Source organism: Homalodisca vitripennis, chromosome 1 (genome assembly GCF_021130785.1).
Source record: "Homalodisca vitripennis isolate AUS2020 chromosome 1, UT_GWSS_2.1, whole genome shotgun sequence".
Lineage (NCBI taxonomy): Eukaryota > Metazoa > Arthropoda > Insecta > Hemiptera > Cicadellidae > Homalodisca > Homalodisca vitripennis.
Genome location: NC_060207.1, coordinates 140,473,648 through 140,495,298, shown reverse-complemented (window position 1 = coordinate 140,495,298; position 21,651 = coordinate 140,473,648). Strand labels below are relative to the sequence as shown.

The 21,651-nt window shown below is 35.7% G+C and overlaps 1 protein-coding gene across 1 annotated transcript in view; it reads left to right on the top strand.

The window, feature by feature from the left end:
* The window catches only part of LOC124372267 (leucine zipper putative tumor suppressor 2 homolog), an 88,009-nt gene that overhangs the window by 42,821 nt on the left and 23,537 nt on the right, over window positions 1-21,651 (top strand). Inside the window, exon 2 of the mRNA XM_046830649.1 lies at window positions 1,789-1,905. Within this exon, the coding sequence (XP_046686605.1) occupies window positions 1,789-1,905 (117 nt within the window). The remainder of the gene's footprint in view (window positions 1-1,788; window positions 1,906-21,651) is intronic.

The window sequence follows — 21,651 nt, the reverse complement described above, 5'->3', positions numbered from 1 at the left end:
CATTCCTTTAGCCTTAGTATGCGGGCACTCTGCATCCTACTGCCACGTCGCCGCTGCCCTTATGTACTCTGCACTTATGTACTCAATACTCCCGCTTGCTATTATATCGTAGTTCATTCCTTTAGCCTTAGTATGCGGGCACTCTGCATCCTACTGCCACGTCGCCGCTGCCCTTATGTACTCTGCACTTATGTACTCAATACTCCCGCTTGCTATTATATCGTAGTTCATTCCTTTAGCCTTAGTATGCGGGCACTCTGCATCCTACTGCCACGTCGCCGCTGCCCTTATGTACTCTGCACTTATGTACTCAATACTCCCGCTTGCTATTATATCGTAGTTCATTCCTTTAGCCTTAGTATGCGGGCACTCTGCATCCTACTGCCACGTCGCCGCTGCCCTTATGTACTCTGCACTTATGTACTCAATACTCCCGCTTGCTATTATATCGTAGTTCATTCCTTTAGCCTTAGTATGCGGGCACTCTGCATCCTACTGCCACGTCGCCGCTGCCTTTATGTACTCTGTACTTCTGTACTCAATACTCCCGCTTGCTGTTATATCGCAGTTTTCGACTATTGCACTAGTTGGAAAGGTCTGTCGCGTAAACCGACTTCATCCTATTTCAAAGACAAGGAAGAGCCAGTGCGTACAGGTCGTGGATGATGTATCCGAAAGTATCAAAGTGGCTCATGGAAGTCCCTCAGGAATCGATTCTTATGCTAAATCTATATCTAATATAATATATTTATATCATGCCAACAATTTATGTTCATCAATCAAACATATGGAAGGCACGCCGACGACACAACTCTCTGCATGAAATCCAGTGGAATTGAAAGATTAGAAATTGAATCGTTTTTTGCATTTCACTGCTGTGTCGTTGTGTCCAAGGCTTTCCAGAACTAAACTTAAAAATAAATAACTGAAAATCCGATGGGAAATTATGTTTTGTCTAAGGCAGCTGGCTAATCAAACCCATGCCACCATAGTGTGAATGATAAACTCTTAGAAATTAACTGTTTCACTAAGTTCCTCGAGATTCGCCTTGATCAAGGGAAAACTTGGGATGCACATGTCGAACATATTTGTTTCAAAGCACCATTAGGAATTTATGCTTTTTCTATTATTGCAAAACAATGCTCCTTGAGAGTCCTAAGAATGGCTTATTTTGGCTTAGTAAATCCGTACTTAGTGTTCTAAATAAGTTTCTGGAGCTTCTATATTAAACAAAGATTTGAAAGAGTGTTTAGACTTCAATAAAGGTGTCTGAATATTTTCAATGTGAAACCACAGAGAATCATAACCGTAAATACTCTCTGTGGAGCTTGTATTAATGGCTTTGTACTGTCTTTATACCTATGAGATGGCTGTGTACTGTCAATCGAAGTATGCTTTGATATAGTGCAGTGATATACACCACTATGGAACAAGAGGTAGGGCCAACTTGCGACGGAAGGTTCAACAACTCAGTACCTACTATATAGCCTTTGTGAACATGCTGCCGCTTTCTGTGTCAAGCTGGTCAGTAGGCCATCTGATTTCAGGAAAAGGATATATAAATGGGACTGGTTTGGGAGATGGGTGGTTAATACAAAATCGAGGAGGATCTCTTTTTAAAATTGCTGCTCTCAGTAAAATAATTAAGTGGAGGAGGTGCTTCCATCAAGAGTGCATACAATGAGTTCTTATCGCCACTAGAAGTCAATATCAGATAGCATAGGAAATTGCCAATTTAATTTGAATCGTAATTTTCACATCAAACCTAACCTATCAATGTTGTTATAGATGTGGGACATGGCGCGGGCGGACAGTGGTAATGAGACACTCTTCTCCGAAGAGTCTTCACCGGAGATTCCACCCAGCGCGGACACCCCTCCTAGAATAACCGGAGCTCTTACCAAGGTACGTATTCCCGACATACCGCTTTGTAGTTTTACCCTCAGGACCACCACGGGCGTCACTGCCGGGAGACTGTATAGGCCGGGGCATCCTTGTGGTTGTTGTCCTTCAAAATAATGTTTCAGTCTCTTTAGGCTTTATGGTAATGTATATGACCATATTCTACACAAGTAGCGTGTAGTTTTATTTCTTTGTTTCAATATAACATGTTCATACTATGAGAACAATAAAAATATTATTAAAATATTTACTTATTTTTTTAATAATAAGCAAGTTGGTTGTGAGATTACAAATATCCTTATAAGGTTCTCTTCTGCCTGGCCTATACCTTCCAGTTTCACTATCAATGAGTAAACAAAATCCGATGTATCACTTTCATCTGGGCAACCCAATGGATATCTAGGAGCGGCACTACAAATGTTGGATAGATATTGGAGAAATGGTGGATCGACAGGTCTACTGTGGAGGATGAGAATGGGGGTGAAAGGGTCTCTCCTAGTGTTACAGGTTGTTTCTATCCTGAACATGAGGGAGTATCTTCTCCTACCCATTTTAACCGGAGGAGGCCGGAACAGGATAACCTCTCCTTCTTCCAAAGTGATATGATTGAGAGTGTTGGCAGTTTGTGATGAAGGAACAATATTTCATTTCAATATTGATCACTGTTGGTCACATTCATCGACGCTCAATTTGGTTCAGATTCAGGTAATCACGATAAAGTTCCAGCATCTTCAATACATCTATAGACGGTTGCGTATTATTGGCAGTTTTGGTTCGTCGTCTGTTGACTGAAGATGGACTCCACAACGAGATTGTAATAATCCAAGAATTATTTGTGAGAGCACTGATTCGACACACTGTAAGCAGATGTTCACTGTGGCACCGTTGCGATTCGTTGCAACACTCATTACAATTCTTTATTTGAAGGTTATTTTTGACGATGGAAGGATTGTGAAGGAAACAGGATTTTTCCGGACATTTGCCATCGTTCAGTGAAACAAGAAATCAGTAACACTACGTTTCGAGATCTGCAATCTGATATCTTCTTCAGGTAAAGAACTAACCTAATACATAATTACAAACTAGGTTAAAATAAACAAATCTTACCAAAGCGTTGTGGCACGCCTAGGTCAGGAATCACAACCACCATGTTGTTTGTCAACTTCACTAACTCTATAAACATGCACTTAATAAAAACTATACACAACACTAATCATTAAAACTAAATTACGGAATACAGGTCACAATGCGTCTTCATTCGTCTACTGACCACCTACGACTGACTCCTGAAGAAAGTTTACCTGAAGAAGAGATCAGATTGCAGATCTCGAAACATAGTGTTACTGATTTCTTGTTTCACTGAACGATGGCAAATGTCCGGAAAAATCCTGTTTCCTTCACTCATTACAAACTGGCAGTAATAAACTAGTGTATTCCTCTTTCATTTGATTGTTCTTAAAAATCGGGGATTATTATTCTTGTTGAGTTACTGGAACCCCATTTGCTCAAAAATGGATAAAATCAAAAACCTATTAAATATTTTCAAACATTAAAGTAGTTTATGGAATATTTCTCTAATTCCTTTTTTAAATAAATGTATAGGAGAAATATTATTTTTGCAATTCATTTTTCTAAAATTAACATATATATTAAAATTAGAGTTACCTAATACCTTCTATATGGTGGGTTTTAGGTCACAAAATATTTGTCACTTAAATTTGTTATTGACAATGCCGATTATTATGCATGTACGAAAACTAACATTAGAGTTATCCAATGGTTTGGGAGTCACTTGAATTCGAAGATATAGAACAACTTCAAAACTCTCTATAAGAAGTATATCGTTCGATATATTGTTTAACTTATCGTATTTTTCTGTAAACATAAATGCAATCGAGACTACAACACTAATGATACCGTTTTCTAAATAAAATTAACTTTTATATTTAAGAGGCAAGTCGAAAATTTTAATTTCTTTTAAGTGGTGCAATGAAAAATTTACAAATAATATATTTAATTACACCTGTTTCCAGAACACAAGCAGTATAGAACATGTGCATAGTGCATGACCAGTTTCTTATGTTACTTTGAAGAAGCCTCTTTAAATGTAAACTTGTTCATTTATCGAAACATTGTATAACTCTGTTTATTTTGGTGCACTTTGCTAATAAATAAGTTAGTTCATAATTAGCCTAAGTTTCAAATTTGTTGGCTGATATTTATCTATTTCGTTGGTCAAAAAGTAGTTTTTAAATCAATAGCTATCGAAATTCTAAATAGACCAATATAGGATCCCAGAAATGACACTATTAAAAGGTTGGAATTCTTTATGGTGAAAGATAACTTTCCTTATAATCAGTATACAGTAATATGCAAAATATAGAAAAGCAATGTCTTCTCTGTTAAAGAAGAGAGTTTTGCTATTTTACATTTATTTGTTTGTTTTATTTTTTAAATTTATTCGTTTTATCTTATATAACTTAACGTTTAGGGTATAGCAGAAATGAGAATCTTTATTTTACTTAAAAAACAGAACATTCAAATGGTTTGTATTTTTAACTTGTATACAGTATAGTTTCCATACTGCATTGAATGTAATTTTATTCATTACACACAATTCAGTAACATTAAAAAAAATCATGTAGTACTTATATTTCTAAATGTTGTGTTTATTTTCAAGTGGAAATTCGTCTTAATATATTGTTTTTAAAATTAGGGTCGTATTAATATTATATATTATTTATTTCAGTGAGTCTATTATTGAAACATTGCTCCAACTTATTTTTCATAATAAAGCAGTTTTGTAGTTTGTTTCAGAACTGGAACTCTGAATTTATGATTTATTTTAAGAAATGGAATTTTGTTAAAAGTAATTTAATTACTGTCCTTTAAAACACGATACACGATAATATTATTAACAACAATTATTAACAATTATTATATAATAATATAATAATAACACTTAAATTATACATTTCATAACGGCACAAAATAAAAGTTCTAGCTCTATAATCCTTCACGCTTTAAAGTTCTAGCTTCTTTGTTGAAACGGATTATACGTCTTGTTCAGACAAACACCGCATTTTTTTAGCTCCATAAAGATTAACGTTACATGTGCTGGTGAGGGATTGCCAGTTAATTAATTTGAAACAAAATTACACAAAACTATGTATGACAATTGACATGGACCACTCCTGATAGAGACTTGAAATTCCTTAAAAGGGAGTGATAAACTCGAAGCCATTTTATAACATTAACCCTTATAAAGGTATTCAGTTCAGATCGCCCTTGGAAGATATAGAGTTTGAGTTGATTTTTAGCAATAACTTGATTGTCAACTTGGCTTACTTAAGTTTCATCAATATAGAAATATAACACAAGGCATAAAAATTAGAAATACAATAAAGGCTGAGCCCCGCAAACAGTTTTAATTGACTGTCTACAATAATTATGATTGATAATAATTAGGGGCAAAAGATTCGTGGAACAGGACGTTAAAGGACGTATGTGTGATACTGAAGTGCTCCCTTGCTTACTATTATCACAGACAAAGGATTATACATGATCGGTTTAGTTATCTGTGTTATTATCATCATATTAACTAATTAAACTTATAAGAAGCAGTAGAATTGAGCTCAACGACTTATTTTATTTAATTCTATCCTCTATATTTGGCTTGAGGTTTGTAATGATTATGTCACCATGTCATTATGGCTATAAATAATTGGTTGCTTATTTCTTCGGGATCACTACGTGCATTTTGAAAACGCCATAGCACAAGTGATGAATGCAACGTCTTCACACTTTAACCGCGGCAATCGGTTCACGCACGAATCGTGCACTCAGACGCGGCGCTGCGGGCTGGTGCCGCTTGAAGCGAAGCCGTGACCAACACGTTGGCGATGCCGTGGTTACACGCATCACAGACCTCCGTGCTGTACAGGCAGATGGCGTCACGTGACAATCAGGGCATGTCAGGACAATCCTTGCACATTTCATCTCGAATTCTTGTCCCTAAATTATGGACAATTTGGGAAAGATTTTTAATTTATATGTTTTCTAATTAAAGAATTGCCTAACCTTTTTTTTATCTGCTTTCACTGTGCGGTCTCTAAAAACAAGGATGTTCCGATACTAAATATAGCATAACCTAACAAAATACTAAGACGCCTATTACAGTCACAGAACAGAGAAAATAGTTCAGGATTAGTTTAATTTTAAGGTTTGTATCACTGCGATTCTTGTTCATTCTAAGGAGTTACTGCCTGGTCAATGTAGTCTTTTGGCCAGTTTTACACAACAATTTTGGTAATTTTACCAATTATCGGATAATTTATTTATGTTGTGCTACTGCAGAACGTTTTGAAATCGATTATTAAATTACAAGTTTAGAGGCTTACAAGATGCAGAGCCAAAAGGTTTGTTGAACTTTGTGTTAATTCGTGGGGGGTAGTTTGGGTATTATTAATACGTTTTTAAAATTTCGAGTCGTATCAAAAACCATAGTACTAGGAGGATTATTACATACAGTTATCGTTAAAAAATATGTTTTTGGAACATTACGTGCTGTTTTAAAAGTAGCATTACTTTTGTATAATAGCCCTAGAAAGTACAGTACTTTTCTCGGTTGTTGTTGTTCCTAAGAGTACAATTTTTGGTCTTTTACATATTATGATGTGTAACTTTATAGGATATCCTTTATTCTTAAGAGAACTGTTTAATATGTAGGCTTGATTGTAATTTAATGTTGAGTTTAATATTATTGCTTTGCCAATTTTTCATGAACCTTAATTTTTACAGGATGAGTTCTATGATGGTCCATGTCCAAATACGGAGTTTGGCCTAGGGTCATTGAAGCTTATCATTTCGTAGGCTAACACCATTTCTCTCTTGTCTGCTGGGGGATGTAAACATGTCTTCCTGTCTACCAATCCACAGAATACATCGAACATGGAATGAGCTATAGACTTGACATTTTGCTATCTGTTACGCGACACGTGATGTGGTGTATTTCTGCGTTGTTATAATCATGGATTTTATATCTTGTATTCACTTGGGTTATATTTCAAACTAGCTTTTGCTTAATGCCATCGCCAACAGTTAATTTAGTAATCGCCAAAGTAATAAGTAATAAAATTGACAATGACGGTATTCTCTCTGTGGGATGATTCAGCTCAATCAATTCTTGCTTGATAATATCAGACTCTCGATCTAAACTATCAGCCATCTCTCTTTCGTCCTAGACCTACATACCTTTGAATTAGACAATGCAAAACTGTTACGCATACTTCTAGGTATGATACATCTTTAGCTTTAAATATATAGGGTACCAAACAAAATCTATACATAACAGAATTATGCATTCTTTTTGCTTCACACATTAGGTTAGATTGATGAGGACACTTAGCTTCTTGCACGTCAACCTAGGCGTATGTGCACACCTAATATGCTGTTAGTGGGACAGCTATTCCCCTAACTTCAATTAGAACTAACAGTTTTCCTACACTGGTCATCGGACAACTAGATAAATAAGCTGAAAGACACCACTTTAAGGATCTTTATATAGTCAGTGCTTTTTTAGCCAATTCTTGTCAGTTCATCAGCGTGTGTATTGCCAACAAAACCGGCATGACCAGAAACCTACCTCAGATGTGCTGAATTACGACCAGCTAAAGTATGTATAGTCTTAACGCATTCCCGAAACAGGTTGGAATTCAATTCTGTTGAGTTAAGTGCCATAAAAGCAGCTTGACTATCAAATAAAGCTACTACGCATAGATCGATGTAACGCCTGAACAAGTCCCTTATTGATGCAGACTAAGACAACATAGATTTAAAACTGAAAAACTGTGTAATGATCTCACAAACGTCAACTATGAGCTGTTATGAAAGATGATATATCCTATAATCAGATTTACTTTACACCAAAGAGCCATCTATATACTACACCATGTTACAATTGTCTAATTCGATTCTCTGTAAGCTGGTAAGTTTGACTTCGATTGTTGGTTGTTTTGTCTTTGTCCACCAAACTAGCGAGTTATATGTTATTTCTTATCCTACTGTCACTCTGTATAGCCAATGGCCCATATGTGGTTTTAATCCCTGTATGTGTATGGTTGTTATAATGGCCTGTCTCGCCTTGCAAAACACATTACTGAAATGTTAATTCCATATCAGCATACACATTTGACCCGAAACTGAGACTTCAAGCTGAGTTTAGTCAAACTTTCCCAGCCTCAATCAGGAAACAGGTTCATGATTGTTTTCCTGGTGAAGGAAACTATTATCGCCTTAGTGGCATAGTCATCGATCTAGAGAGCTAGTTTTTACATTTTTGTAATGGCTTGGTAAACAATATTAGACTATATACAGGGCGTCAATTAAGTCTGGAACCTCTTTTTTAATTTTTAAACCACAATATAAAAAAATACCAAAGTTCAAACGTGCTTACTGGTGATAGTAACGCACATATCTGCCCAATTACCGACCAGATAATCCCTTTGGGGGACGGTCCACAAGGAGTCAGACAAAATTATTAAATAGCAGCATAGGTCAAGTTTGGTATCAAATTAAAGGTCTTACTTAGCTGAGTACAATGCCGCAAACCGGACTTAAAAAGGTGGATTCATTCAGTACTTATAGCTATTTGAATTTTAAAACAATTGAACAATGTAAATTACTAAGTATTACAAGTAAACACCAATTTTTAAGTACCTGTGATCAAAGTAAGTGTTCAAAATGGTCCCCTACCATCGTCTAATAACCGAAATATTCTAGAGTAGACGATAAAACACCCTTTTGTTACAGCTCCTTACTGGAGCAAAAATCAAAAGAATTCCGATGAAGTATACCGGTAATAAGACTGAAACAAAACATAGCATCAATCTGTCTGCAAATCCTTGGATCAGCATCAATTAACCGTGCCATTAGTATTATCAAATACCTTTTCTATGTAAAGAAAGGTGCACAGTTTTAGTTACCAAGCTTGTCTTGACTCAAAGATTTAAGAGTGTGCAAAGAGGTGCCGCAAAACTTACCAGTATGGTAAGCGTGATTTTATCAATGAAGAGCATTATTTGAGATAACTCATCTCTGTCCTTAACTGTCTCTTCAGCTTCTTCAAAGTCAAGAGAAACAATGAAAAACTGATGGACGTAATGATTTTGGATTCAATTTGCACAACTGCACTTCGGAATTAAAGCCACTTTGCTGACATGGTAGGCATGCGGAATGCATCCATAAGGCAGGCTGGTTCTGAAGCTTTCACATAGTAAACATGAAGAAATTCTGGACCCTTCTGGAGGAAGGTCGGGATATTTCCATCCCCTCGTGGTAATTTAAATGCACTAAACTTACTGATTGGCCATCTAACATTTTACACAGTTACATTGCGTCTGGCTAGTGTCCAGCTTTCGTGACTGGCTGTCGGCTCTGAACCTGTTTCACTTCCAACCAACGGACCTTACTCATTGCTCAGAATAACACAGTTCGGAAAAATGAGTCTCAAGGAGGAGTTTGAGACAATCGTCTGGACCTTAAACATTGTTCAGAATAATACAGTTCGAGAAAATGAGTGTCAAGGAGTAGTTTGAGGCAATCGTCTGGACCTCAAACATTGTTCAGAATAACACAGTTCGGAAAATGAGTCTAAAGGAGTAGTTTGAGGCAATCGTCTGGACAACAAACATTGTTCAGAATAATACAATTATTCTGTATTAAATTAGAGCTGCTCAAACATTTTCCTAGTTTACCATTACATTAAATAGACATTAATTAATGTAGGTATTTTCATATTGTATCTATCTAGAGTTAACACATTCATTTCATTCTTATTTCGCTACAAACCATCCAGATGGTGACAAAATAGGCAGTTAATAAAAAAAATATAATTTAAATTTATGTTCATGCCATTAACTTAAAGGCTTCAATAACGGTAAATAAAAGACGCAGTTGGGTGCAAACCTCATCGAGAGAAGGCTTTTCCTCATGACTAGATATTTTGAAAACCCCATAATAAGTAGCTTGGGTACCAATACGACCGTTATCTTACTCCGATAGCATTCTGGAGTCCTTTGAGAAGCACAGCTGATAACGTAACAGTATTGGTAGAACTTCTTATAGGTATGAACTTCTTTCTATCCGACAAAGCTGGCAAGACGAGCACGTCTACCCAAATGACAACACCCAAGTTGATCACTTAATTGCCGGTATCCAATGGACGATTCATCTCGTGGACAATACTAATTTACCTGTTCCTTTTGAATGGGACTCGTAGTGTTTTCAAGCAATATACAACTTTTATATTTAATGCTGTACGCCATGTTTGTGCTTAAATATGTATGAAATTTGTCTATGGCGTTAAGCAGCGTAGAAGAGACCCTGTATACTGCTAAATACACACTTCTCACAGTTAGAACCTAGTATTCTTATCTTGTGATGGTATGGATAAGAAGAGAAGAAGAAGAAATCAGAAGTGGGATTTGTTTTAAAAATTGTTAAAATTTCTTTTCTCCTTTCCTAATTTTTTATGTTTTTGGTAGCTTCACAGTTTGTATTGGAGACGTGCCTACCAGGTTATGTAGAACAAACTCATAATACACACTACAACGTATGCCAACTTAAGTCCCCGAGGTTTTCCAGTCGGTCACAAACAGCCCGAGCCAGCCAGTCCGCGCAACGCCAACACGTCCAGGCGTAGTTGCGGGTCGCGGCTGTAATGTGTATAATCACACCGCAGCGTGCTTGGCGGCCTGGGATCTTTGCAGGGTTCATCGGTCGGGATTCGCGACTTGAGACTAGAGGATGTCGAAAGAGCGGTCTAGTGGGTTCTTTATTCCCTAGAGACGTGCAGCTCCCAATCAAAACGTATCAATCTTTATTACTTCAACTCGGTATTACATCATGAAGAATGTACTGCATAAACAGAGAAGACATTGCTATGTTGTGAAGGGGTTGGAGGTGTGTCTGTTGTGTTTTGTTTTGTGTGTTTCTTGGCTCCATCTGAGTAGGTTCATCTTATTATATATAGTGTATACAGTGTACAGATAACCAGAATTGGTAGTGACTCACCATTGCCATTTTCAAAAACAGAGGGGCATTTCTCAAGGCAGCGGTATTGGTCCAATTACGTTCAATCTGCACACTTCTTCTGACTTTCCCAGGTGTGTGCAGTATTGTACTCCTCGTTTATTCGATTGTGAGCTGCACTTGTCATATGACTTGAAATGGTATAAGTGCAAGACTATTGATCAAATCAACTATGACTTACTCAGTTTGAGCCTGTGGCCAGTGACTTAAGCTGTGTTGATCTTAAGCTCAACATAGACAAGGTCACAGTTCTTCACGTGGCCCCACACTCTATTGTACAGACCCTCGGCAAGAATAACCAACAATTCAGGGCTGTGTGGTAACAGTCTCGTAGTGTTTGACAAAGTGAAAACTTTGGGAGTCATACTGGTTTCAGGACTCACTTTAGTGAGCATGTAAAATATGCTACAAAGTATGCCTTAGGGGGTCTATATCGATTTAGAAATATGCTTCCAGAGTCAGCGAAACTGCAGATTATGCAATCACTTGTATTTACAGGATTTTACTTCTGCTACCCTCCATACGGAAATAGTGTCTCATGGTGGGAGGGGTGCTTGTAGAATTCAAAAAGTGCTAAACTCGACCGTTGAGTTCATTTTCAGTGGGAAAATATATCCCCTTTTCAAGAATAAGTGGGTTTGGCTCAAATGGAAGACGTATGCAGGGTCCTGACAAACTGCATGACTCACAAAGCCCCCATGTCTTGATGCATTCAATAATGCTCATTGGAGGTTATTTATATACCGGGTGTCCCACGAAGAGGTTTTAACGTTTGATTTTATGCCACTTTCCCATTTATCCAACGACCATTTTCAAACTCTACACAATTCATTAAATAGGGTTTTAAAATATTCTGTGAAATTACTAGCAATTGTTGAAACAAAATAGTGGCATTTTGAATTTTGGTTTTGTTTAATTTTTTAAAACCTACAAATACAGTAACTGTAATCCATCCACAGCGACACACTAATAACAGCGCTTAACAAATGAATCGTAAGCTCTTACAAAGAAATTCTGCAGTATCCGGAGAAGTTTCTCTTCAACTGATTGTTTTAATTCCTCATCATTATTGAAGCTACGGGTATAAACTTGTTCCTTTAAGTAAGCCCATAGAAAGAAATTACATTTGGTGACAAACCTAAAAAATCACTTCTACGACCAATCCAACGGCCATGGAGGTTGTCATTTAGAAATCGCTTGACAGGATTTGTGAAATGAGGAGAAGCATCATATTGTTGGAAGATTGCTTGATCCATTTCTGGAACCGTAAAATGAGGCAAGAATTGTTAGTTTAAAACCTGTTCATATCTATTCCCAGTCATTGTACTGTCTGAAATGTCGTAAGATAGCACTCCATTACAACTGACAGCTGCTCAAACAGTAATTCCTTTTGATTTTAGTAGAACCTATTCAAGAATGTGTGGATTACCGGTGTTGTAATAATTACATTTATGCCTATTTACAGCACCAATGTGGTATATATTGGATTCGTCTAAAAAATAATTTGAGTATGTCAATTAGGATTTAGGTGACTTTTGTAAAACTTAATTTAGTTTTTCTTAATTATTCTCTGTCCTGAAGACTTTGGAACGCCAGTTTCAAATTCAACCTTCATTAGTGATTTCGGCTTACCTGCAGAGCGGAGCATTGATGCGCATACTAGTACTTCTCTTTCCTCATTTGATTCTCTAGAATACTTTTTACGACACTTCCAGTTTCTAACAAGAAATTTTCCCACTTAGTTATTGTTGGATTGTTAGGTGGTTCAACTCCTAGATAGGCAACACGAAATTGTCTAATTGCTTCTGTAATGCTGCCAAAAGCAGTGGCCCACGCACAACACTCCACTTTTTTTTAACATTAAAGGCCATTTCTCGTTATCAGTAATCAGTAATATCATAAACTTCAATATCAGTAAATCTGTAATGGAGGAGGTTAGGTTATGTTTTATAGCACAAGCAATAGTTTTCAATCAAACAGCTGTTTTCAACAATGAGCGTTATTAAACTGATGTTCTTTAAAACTGCAACGCAGTAATCAAATCAGGTAATTCAATATGAATTTTTATAGGAATCAAAATGGTAAAATTTTCAATGTCTCCATTTTGTTTCTACAATTGTTAGGGGGCTTTAATTTTCACAGAATATTATTAAACCTATTTTATTAACTGTGTAGAGTTTGAAAATGTTTGGTGCATAAATGGGCAAGTAATATAAAATCAAACGTTAAAACCTCTTCGTGGGACAACTCTACAGAATAAAATAGAACCGGCCTAAATACGGATCCTTGCGGAACCCTCCAAATTCTTGCGTTGACTGGCCTAAGCCAAGCTGTCATCATGTTGGAAAATTCTTCTCAAATTTCTTGAGGACAATAGGAGCTAAGTAATTAATTAACTTTACCCCTATTGTTATAAAATCTATTTTTAATAGGCGTCAATTAAATGCACACTGCAATGACCTTGCATCCTCCGTCAAGTGTTCGTAACATTGGTTCAGTCAGAATATGAGGCAAACTAATTATATTTTTCACAATAGTAGGACTTTGTGTTTTAAATTAATCGATCGTATTATTGAAAATATTAGGTATTTTTAATATCCGTGTTTAACCATGTTTAAAGTACATTTAATTCAGACCATCTACACTCTGAGTAATGTTTGCAATTATTTAGATTGTTTATATCAAGAATTTGTCAACCAGAAATATCTTTGGGTCTACAAAACAATAGTGTTAATCAATATTTTAAGTAATCTCAATTTTACTCGTCAGTATGCATTCCCTTATTTTGAATTCTTGATCGATTACTGTACAACATACAAAGTCAAATATTTTTAATTTGTATTTATAGTAAACCCCAAAATTTCTATACTATGCAGTATTGTTTTAAATAGTATTTTCTAATGTTTTAAGACGATAGTACGTCAATCTTCATATCATAATAGAAGTTACATACGTCCTATCTGGGTGGTTTGCCATATCAGGTGGAGAATGATTTATTGAACCTGGCGGATGGAAGGTCTATAAAGCCCCCTCTAACACTCGACCTTGAGATGTGACCTCCGGGCAACCCACCAATAACCGGGTAGGTGGGCTACTACCAAGGACAGGATTACCCATCAAAGTATTACGTTAATCTTTTTCCGTCATTTTCTTGTATGTTAGGGGTTGAGAGGATGAACACATTCCAAATGCGAACAGGGTAGCGTTGCTTATTGTTTGCATACCAGATACCCTGTCCTTGGTTGGTAGAATGATACTTGGACGAAGGAGGGCGAAGGGCCTTCTTCTGCTTCGTAAGTCCAGCTGTCTCAGTTCATGTTCAATAAGTTCATTCATAAATTAGTTGTACCACAGTATTACAACACACCAGTATAAGAGCAGTTTGTAAAACAATGATTTCTTGTCAAAACTATATACTCTATCTATAAAGGCTCTCTCAGACATATTTAAACACCTTACGAAGACCTAGATGAAAATATTAAACATTTAAATGTGTTATTAACACAAATCAAATGAAATATGTGTGTTAAATGAACACGTGGGTCGTATATTGTTGCAGTGCAAATAATCAAGAATCAAGCTTAACAATAAAAAATGTACAAATAGCAAATTTCAGATTTAATTAAGGTTAAAAGCACACAAAAATTCTGATTTTGTACTATCTACTGTAAACACAAATTCCCAGAAATAATATGCATATCGTCAAATAGATCAAGCCTAAAGATAGAGAAAAAATAGATGCGTTGTTTATGTGTCAAACTATCAAACCATGATAAACCGTTGAAATAGGGAATATGATTTAATAAAGAAATCAACTTCTTGCGGCAGTCAACAAGAGAGGCGTGTAGTCCGCTAAATGGTGTGAATTTGCTTTATTAGTGCAATTCCTTGTGATATTGATTATAGCCAAGAAAAGAATAAGTCCTAAAACAGTTCCCTGTTGAGTTTTCATTTTGACATCTAATTTTTTATAATATTGTTTTCGTAAAAATTCCCTAACTGTAAAAAAACGTATTTCTACCGTCTGAGCTCACTCTGTCAGTTAGAAGAAACAAAGTAATGAGTACTTCTGATACCAAGTCTATGATGTTTATTGAAAAGATGAAAATGACCAACCAGATCAAAAACCTTACTCAAATCCCCAAATATAATTTCATGGACGTCAACTACTTTGTTTATAGAACAGAACAAAGTATTAAGTATGCTGTTTTTGCTTTTCAAGTACAAACTGTTTAGAAATAGAAGGTAGATATTGGAAAAATGGAGAATATTTTCCAATAACCTTAGTAAATTATGAAAGAATAGGAATGAGTTTATATTTGAACCATGATATTTAAAGACCAGGGTTTTTAATCGGTTTGACAATGGCCAACTAAAAAAATTGAGAAATTTTTTGACAGTCCTGTACACAATAGTTTTAACACGTTTCAACAATTTACATATTTCGACTATACCTGCTGAATGAATTGGGGGTTTAGATATCTTAACACTGTTTACATCTTCTAAATTTGTAGGATATAAAAGAGATTTATTTACACAGGTTTCGTTAAAACACGCTTTGAAAACAGTAATATTCTTATCTTAGTGATGACATTTGTTTTATCTAGAGTATCCTAAACAATATAAGCAGTGAAAACGACAACTTGCTCAATCAAACAAATGCTCTAGCTAGAGGAAGTTATTATTTCCTTCTTCGCTAATAATTTTTCGCATAGATTTTGACTTCTAACATTTAGAAATGCGTATAGAGATGTATAATATTTTAACCAGTTTTATGTAAAATTGTCTTCTTTGTTCCGTTGATTCAAGGATTCTTGTTCGTTTATGAAATTCTTATAGCTCTTGTCTCAAATGTAATAAGTTATTACAAAGGATAAGTTTAGAGGGTGAATTTTATTTTTTTTAATAAGTTTATTCCTATGACTATGAAACTCCACATCACAATAATATAACAATACTGATGTAACTACGTTGGATTTACCTTCTACCGTTGCAGAGGAGAATACATCAGACCACACTTCCTTCGCTAACATATTAGTAATAGTTGAATTATTGACTGAACTCACTATAAACCATAATTCAAATTTTTGACTACTAGAATGAGGAACCAAAAATAAATCCAATTTCTAGGCATAAGATCTGAAATACCAGTTTCTATTACAAAATCGTGTATAGAGCTGGGACCAATAGGATGAGCTATGACCCCTCAACTGTACCACAACTATACGACAAAGAAGACATATTTTGTGACGAATGGACAATACACATGGAGTTGGATATCCGCTGAGGTCGTAGTAATGAATACTCGAAATTCGAAGTTTACGTATATGTTTAATATTGGCAAATAATCATAAAAGCACCACTTCTAATTGGTGAAATAAAATAAAGTATTGCCACGTTGCTGCCAAATAGAGTATGAATGAACTAAAGTATGATACCATGGGATGGGCCTAAATGTTCCAATGTTCTATGGATTGTACCTTCGTAATTAATAATTATTGAAACTTTAAAATAACTTCCCTTTACGATGAACTCGACTCACAAACGCGGACGTCAGCATTCTTGGCTCGACAATGCAGTTGTAGCCAGAAAAGGGGAAGATTAGTAGACTGGAAGTCTAAAACATGAAGTAATTTGGCTTGAACTCAAGAAGTGAACTCGAAGAGCGAACTGCAACTCGTCTAAAACAAAATCGCGACGGCATTAGCCATTTATCGAGACAACTTATAATCACGACAATGTGGTCTCGTCAGAAGGACATCGCCACAAATATTATCCAAGTTGATCTGGCAAATAAAACACATTCAAGGTAAGTTACTTTACAATTTATAATTTTACTTTACATTACATACAAATTAGATGTCTCTCATGAAAGGGCTAACTTATGATACGAAAATATAAATTTGTACTTACGGACAATGCGCGCAAGATGTTACTTGGCAGCAGGAACGGCAGCTACCAAGTTCCCGAGAGAAAAATTAATACGCGTGCCAATTAGGTTACCAATCCGCAAAGAATTTAGTTCCAAGAACATCGGAACACTTATACTAACCAGTAACAAGTAACTGGGTGGCGAAAATATGTACTATATGAAGTACAACTAAATAACGGTACAATTTATTAGCTGATATTGATTGATGATTAGTTTTCTTACTTTGATTCACTTCCTTTATAAATGGATGTGTATTACTGGGTCTGCACATTTTGGCTTAATACCCTAAAAATGTTCATGTAAAATTTCAGTACAATCGGTCCGGTACTTTTATGTGATGGAGTAAAACACGGACACACAGAGATACGATTAGGTTTTTATATAATGTTATTGACTAAGCAAACAATGGGAATGGTAAATAATTCTCACATTATTAGTTTTGTAGTCCTGTCTTGGGAATATCGACAATGGGAAAAAATGAAGGAATTCCTGATCTTAAAACCTTGAACGAAAGAAGAGACTCAAGTCAATAGTAGCTTAGGATATGAATGACAACAAGTAAATCAAATCACGTAAAACAAATACTGGAGTTCTCGTCATAGCTCACGTAAGTGAATCAAGAATCAAGAATTTTATTTTCCACGAAGTAAGCAGGTTACAATAGGCATTGTGGAACATAAAACAAAATTAAATTACAAGATCCACCATATCCATAGTCCATATACTCTTCAACAGTATAAGATGTTTTATTCTTAAGCCACTTAGCTACAGTAGTACTGTATTTTTTACTTGGAAGTGATCTAACAGAAATAGTTTATGGTACATAAAAACCTGTTGATATTTAAGACTACTGAAATATTTATTCAATATAATACTAGGTTAAGGTTTTGTTTTTGAACAAAAAACAACAAAAACAAAAATAAAAAGTGTATTATTGGAGTGTTTGTTTTAAAATTTATTAAAAATTCTAATAAGAAAAGAGCTTCTAGAGTATGTCTAAATAGTTCTTTAAGAAAATATTAAGTATTCTGTCTTATTTTAATTTATTATCGTAATTTTCTGTAAACCAGTTTTGTGCTTGTTCCATTGAAATTTTAAGTTTACCTTTAAAGTCCAAGACGTCTAAACCTGAGTTAATGATGCTCTCTATCATCAGCGTAAAAGAGAGAGCAAGATGAAACATTGTGAGCAAAATAATTCACAAAAATCAAAAAGAGAAAGGATTCTAGTATTGAGCCCTGTGGTACTCCTGCTACTTAACAAATAAAAATGACGAATTTTTAATTTTTAAACGAACCATTTGCTTTTTTCTTTTAAATAACTTACCAATTCTTTGTTCAAAACTTCATAATATTCTAAATTTTTAAACAGCAAAGCATGAGAGATGGTATAAAAGGCCGATCAGATTTGAACCGACAAGTTTATTTATTCTCAAAACTAAGAAAATAAATCAGACTATTGCTTCTATTGCATCTACAGTGGTGGAATGTTTAGGTCTGAAACGAAATTGGAAAGTATACAGCAAATTACTATTTACAAAGTATTCATGAAGCTGTGCTACCATACATGATTAAATTATTTTACTTAAGATATTAAAAATTTTAATTGGACTACATTTTTCTGGATTTGAGACATCTCATTTTTTGTAAATAGGTGTAATTTTATAAACCTTGACACAACATGGAAAATTTCTTTGGGTTAAAACTAAGTTCATTACATAAGTGATCGGTATCACAATTAATTACATCAATTATATTCTTTACGATATAATTTGAGAGATCATAGACATCTTCACTATGAGAATAAATTACCCTCAACGAATCAACTTAAAAACAAGAAATAAATAGTGGACTAAACAATACTAATTTACACTTTGTAAAACAGTACACGGTATTACGATGTCGCCAAGCATAACCAGCAAGAATTCCGCTGAAAGATAGGCCTTGGGTGTGAGCGACAAACAGCGATAGAAGGTTGCAAGGAACACCATCACGGTCTTTAAACATCGGGCGTAGATAAAGAGGCAACAGACCGTGTAGTCATGGCGACACGGAGCCAAGGGTATGCTCGTTACACAACAGGTAGCAGTTTTTAAACAACCCCACAGGATGTGTGCAGTTCATTTATATTTTTTAACTCGCCTGTTGCGTTTCATGACCTGCAGTTCAGGTGATCTTTACACATAACAGATGAGACACCGTCGTTCTACAAGGTATTATGAGTTAAAACCCCATAAATTGGAGATTACTGTAGCAATCCACCACAAAGCTGTACCTGCACTCCTGGTATTCATGTTATTATTCATTATTTGGACGACAGGCATTGGTGGCGCTTGATCATGTCTTGGTTATTTTTGTGTAGTTAAGAAATGAAATTAGGTCCCGCAGATTGGAATTAGTCGCTTATAGCCTGTGAGTGGATCAGTGAGGCGAAGTAGAATATGGCGAGCTACTTTGATAACAAGTAGTTCTAAGACAAAAGTTACATGTTGGACCTGTCTGCCAGTTAGATAAGCCGGGACCGAATGAAGTGACCCAGTTAGTCGCGTGTGGTCGGTGAGTGGATCAGTGAGGCGAAGTAGAAGATGGCGAGCTACTTTATGGCAAGTAGCTCAAAGACAAAAGTTACATGTTGGGCCTGTCTGCCAGTTAGATAGGCCGGGACCGAATGAAGTGACCCAGTTAGTCGCGTGTGGTCGGTGAGTGGATCAGTGAGGCGTTGTGGAAGTCGTTACATTCCTGGCAGTTGGTGCCAATTAATGGCAGGTAATAGACGGTCCCGCGCCCCCGGGAAGCGGTGGCGACCAGTCGCACTTCTTGTGCCGAGCCGTCGACTTCGGTGTGGGCCGCGCATTGTAGTGCGATACCACTCTCTAGTGGTTTCCACAGAGTTATAAGTGAATACTTCTGTTTCTTCATCTGCCAGTCTACATTTTTCTTTGGTTTTCCAATTCAGTGAAAACCATGGTTTTTATACCATCCGGTTTCGTTGACATTGATATAGAGGCGCGTTGGACGCTTAAATATGTACTCGACTCGCACTGTATAGTATTATAGCTAGTGGCGGTCGTGGTTGATTTCTGCCCTTCTTGGTAATTTCGTTTTCAGTTATTTTCGCTTAATTTTTTGCATTCTTCCGATTCACCGTTTATGAATACGGTAAAACAATATCTGTCTGAATATGCTTATGAATACCGTATCTGTCTGTTATGGTTTAAAATTACCTTGAATTTCGTAGCATGGATCTTGGAACACGTTGACCTTCCTTCATATGCAACTGGATCTGAATTTCTGTGGAGACAACAAATAAGGTTGTGTTGCAAATTGCCTGTAGGTATCAGTCATCATTCTTCCAGGAGAAACCAACGTCATAGTAACTAGTCATAACGCTTTACAATATGGGCTTTTTAATTTCACCTTTTTGGAAAATTCCTTAGTTTCTGTAGTAATAAGAATTCACATTAACTCGAAAATGACCACAAAATTTGGTTTAGTTTCATCCAAAAATAAATCTTTTTATGTTGCACAATTTTGGTTGCTTCTTTATCTGAATTAGATTACTGATTAGATTTCAGTATTATTTTGTAGCCAACGTTTGAATTAATCAACCAGCAAGGTTGGTCTCTTTTACAAGCATGATTATTTGGCATAAAATCTGTTTGTCTCAGATTGAGGAGTTTGGGCTCATATTTCAGAAACACGACAGTAATATTCCCAGGGAAACGTGTGAACTTTAGTGTGTAGAACAAAGTAAACGCCAGAGCTGAAGGTGCTACACGAGACAAATATTGTCCACAGTGTGTCACATAGTGGGAAGGAGTCAGGAGAATTGAAAAGGGGTACACAAACAAGGATCTTTAGTTTATATTTTTTGAATAATGTTTGAAGGTAGATTTTATACACAAATATCGACCTGTCGCAATTGTTCTCTCAACAGTTTTTACATAATTTCACATTAATTTTACTGATCTATAAACATGACCCGTAGAGCCCAAAGCCATCCCCAGTTTCAAAGTGTATATATATATACATACATACAGGGTGTCCCACGGGTAACCCGAAAAACTTCTCAGGTGGTTATTTCTATCAAAATAATGAAAAAAGTTCGTATAAACATATGTATGAAAACGCTTTGATAGCAAGCTACGACTAGCGAAAGATTTCGCCCGATTTTCTAGGAAAGGACGGAAATAAAGCGAAACTGTTTTTTTTATGGCGTAAGGATAGTTGTTAAGTTTATTGGATTTTGTGTGAAATTAATTTAAAAATTGTATAGAATACGTCCCAGACCTGTGGACCACCCATTTCTGAGATATCAGAAACATATGCAAAATTCGGTCTCGAAAAACACGCTTTGTTTAGATTTAAATGATATTAACTTCATTAAATGGGTAATAAAAACGTACATTTTTTAACCAAAACGTTTAGAGAATTCAATTCCGAAGAGAATAATGTAAAATAGGCTAATAATAAACAAACACGAAGTTTACAAAATTAATGTTTAATTAAATCAACACACACGAAAAATAAGACAGAAAATGCAATATCTGTTTATTAAAAGAACGTTCTTTGTAAAAATAAAACATTTGAATTTCTTATCTTTGTTAATCTTCTATTCCATACCTTATAAATGGTGTTCAGAATGATTTCCTTGATAATTAATACACAATCTAATGCGTTTAACGAAACCACGTGTAGTTTTTCTGATAGAATTTAGGTCGTTCTTAA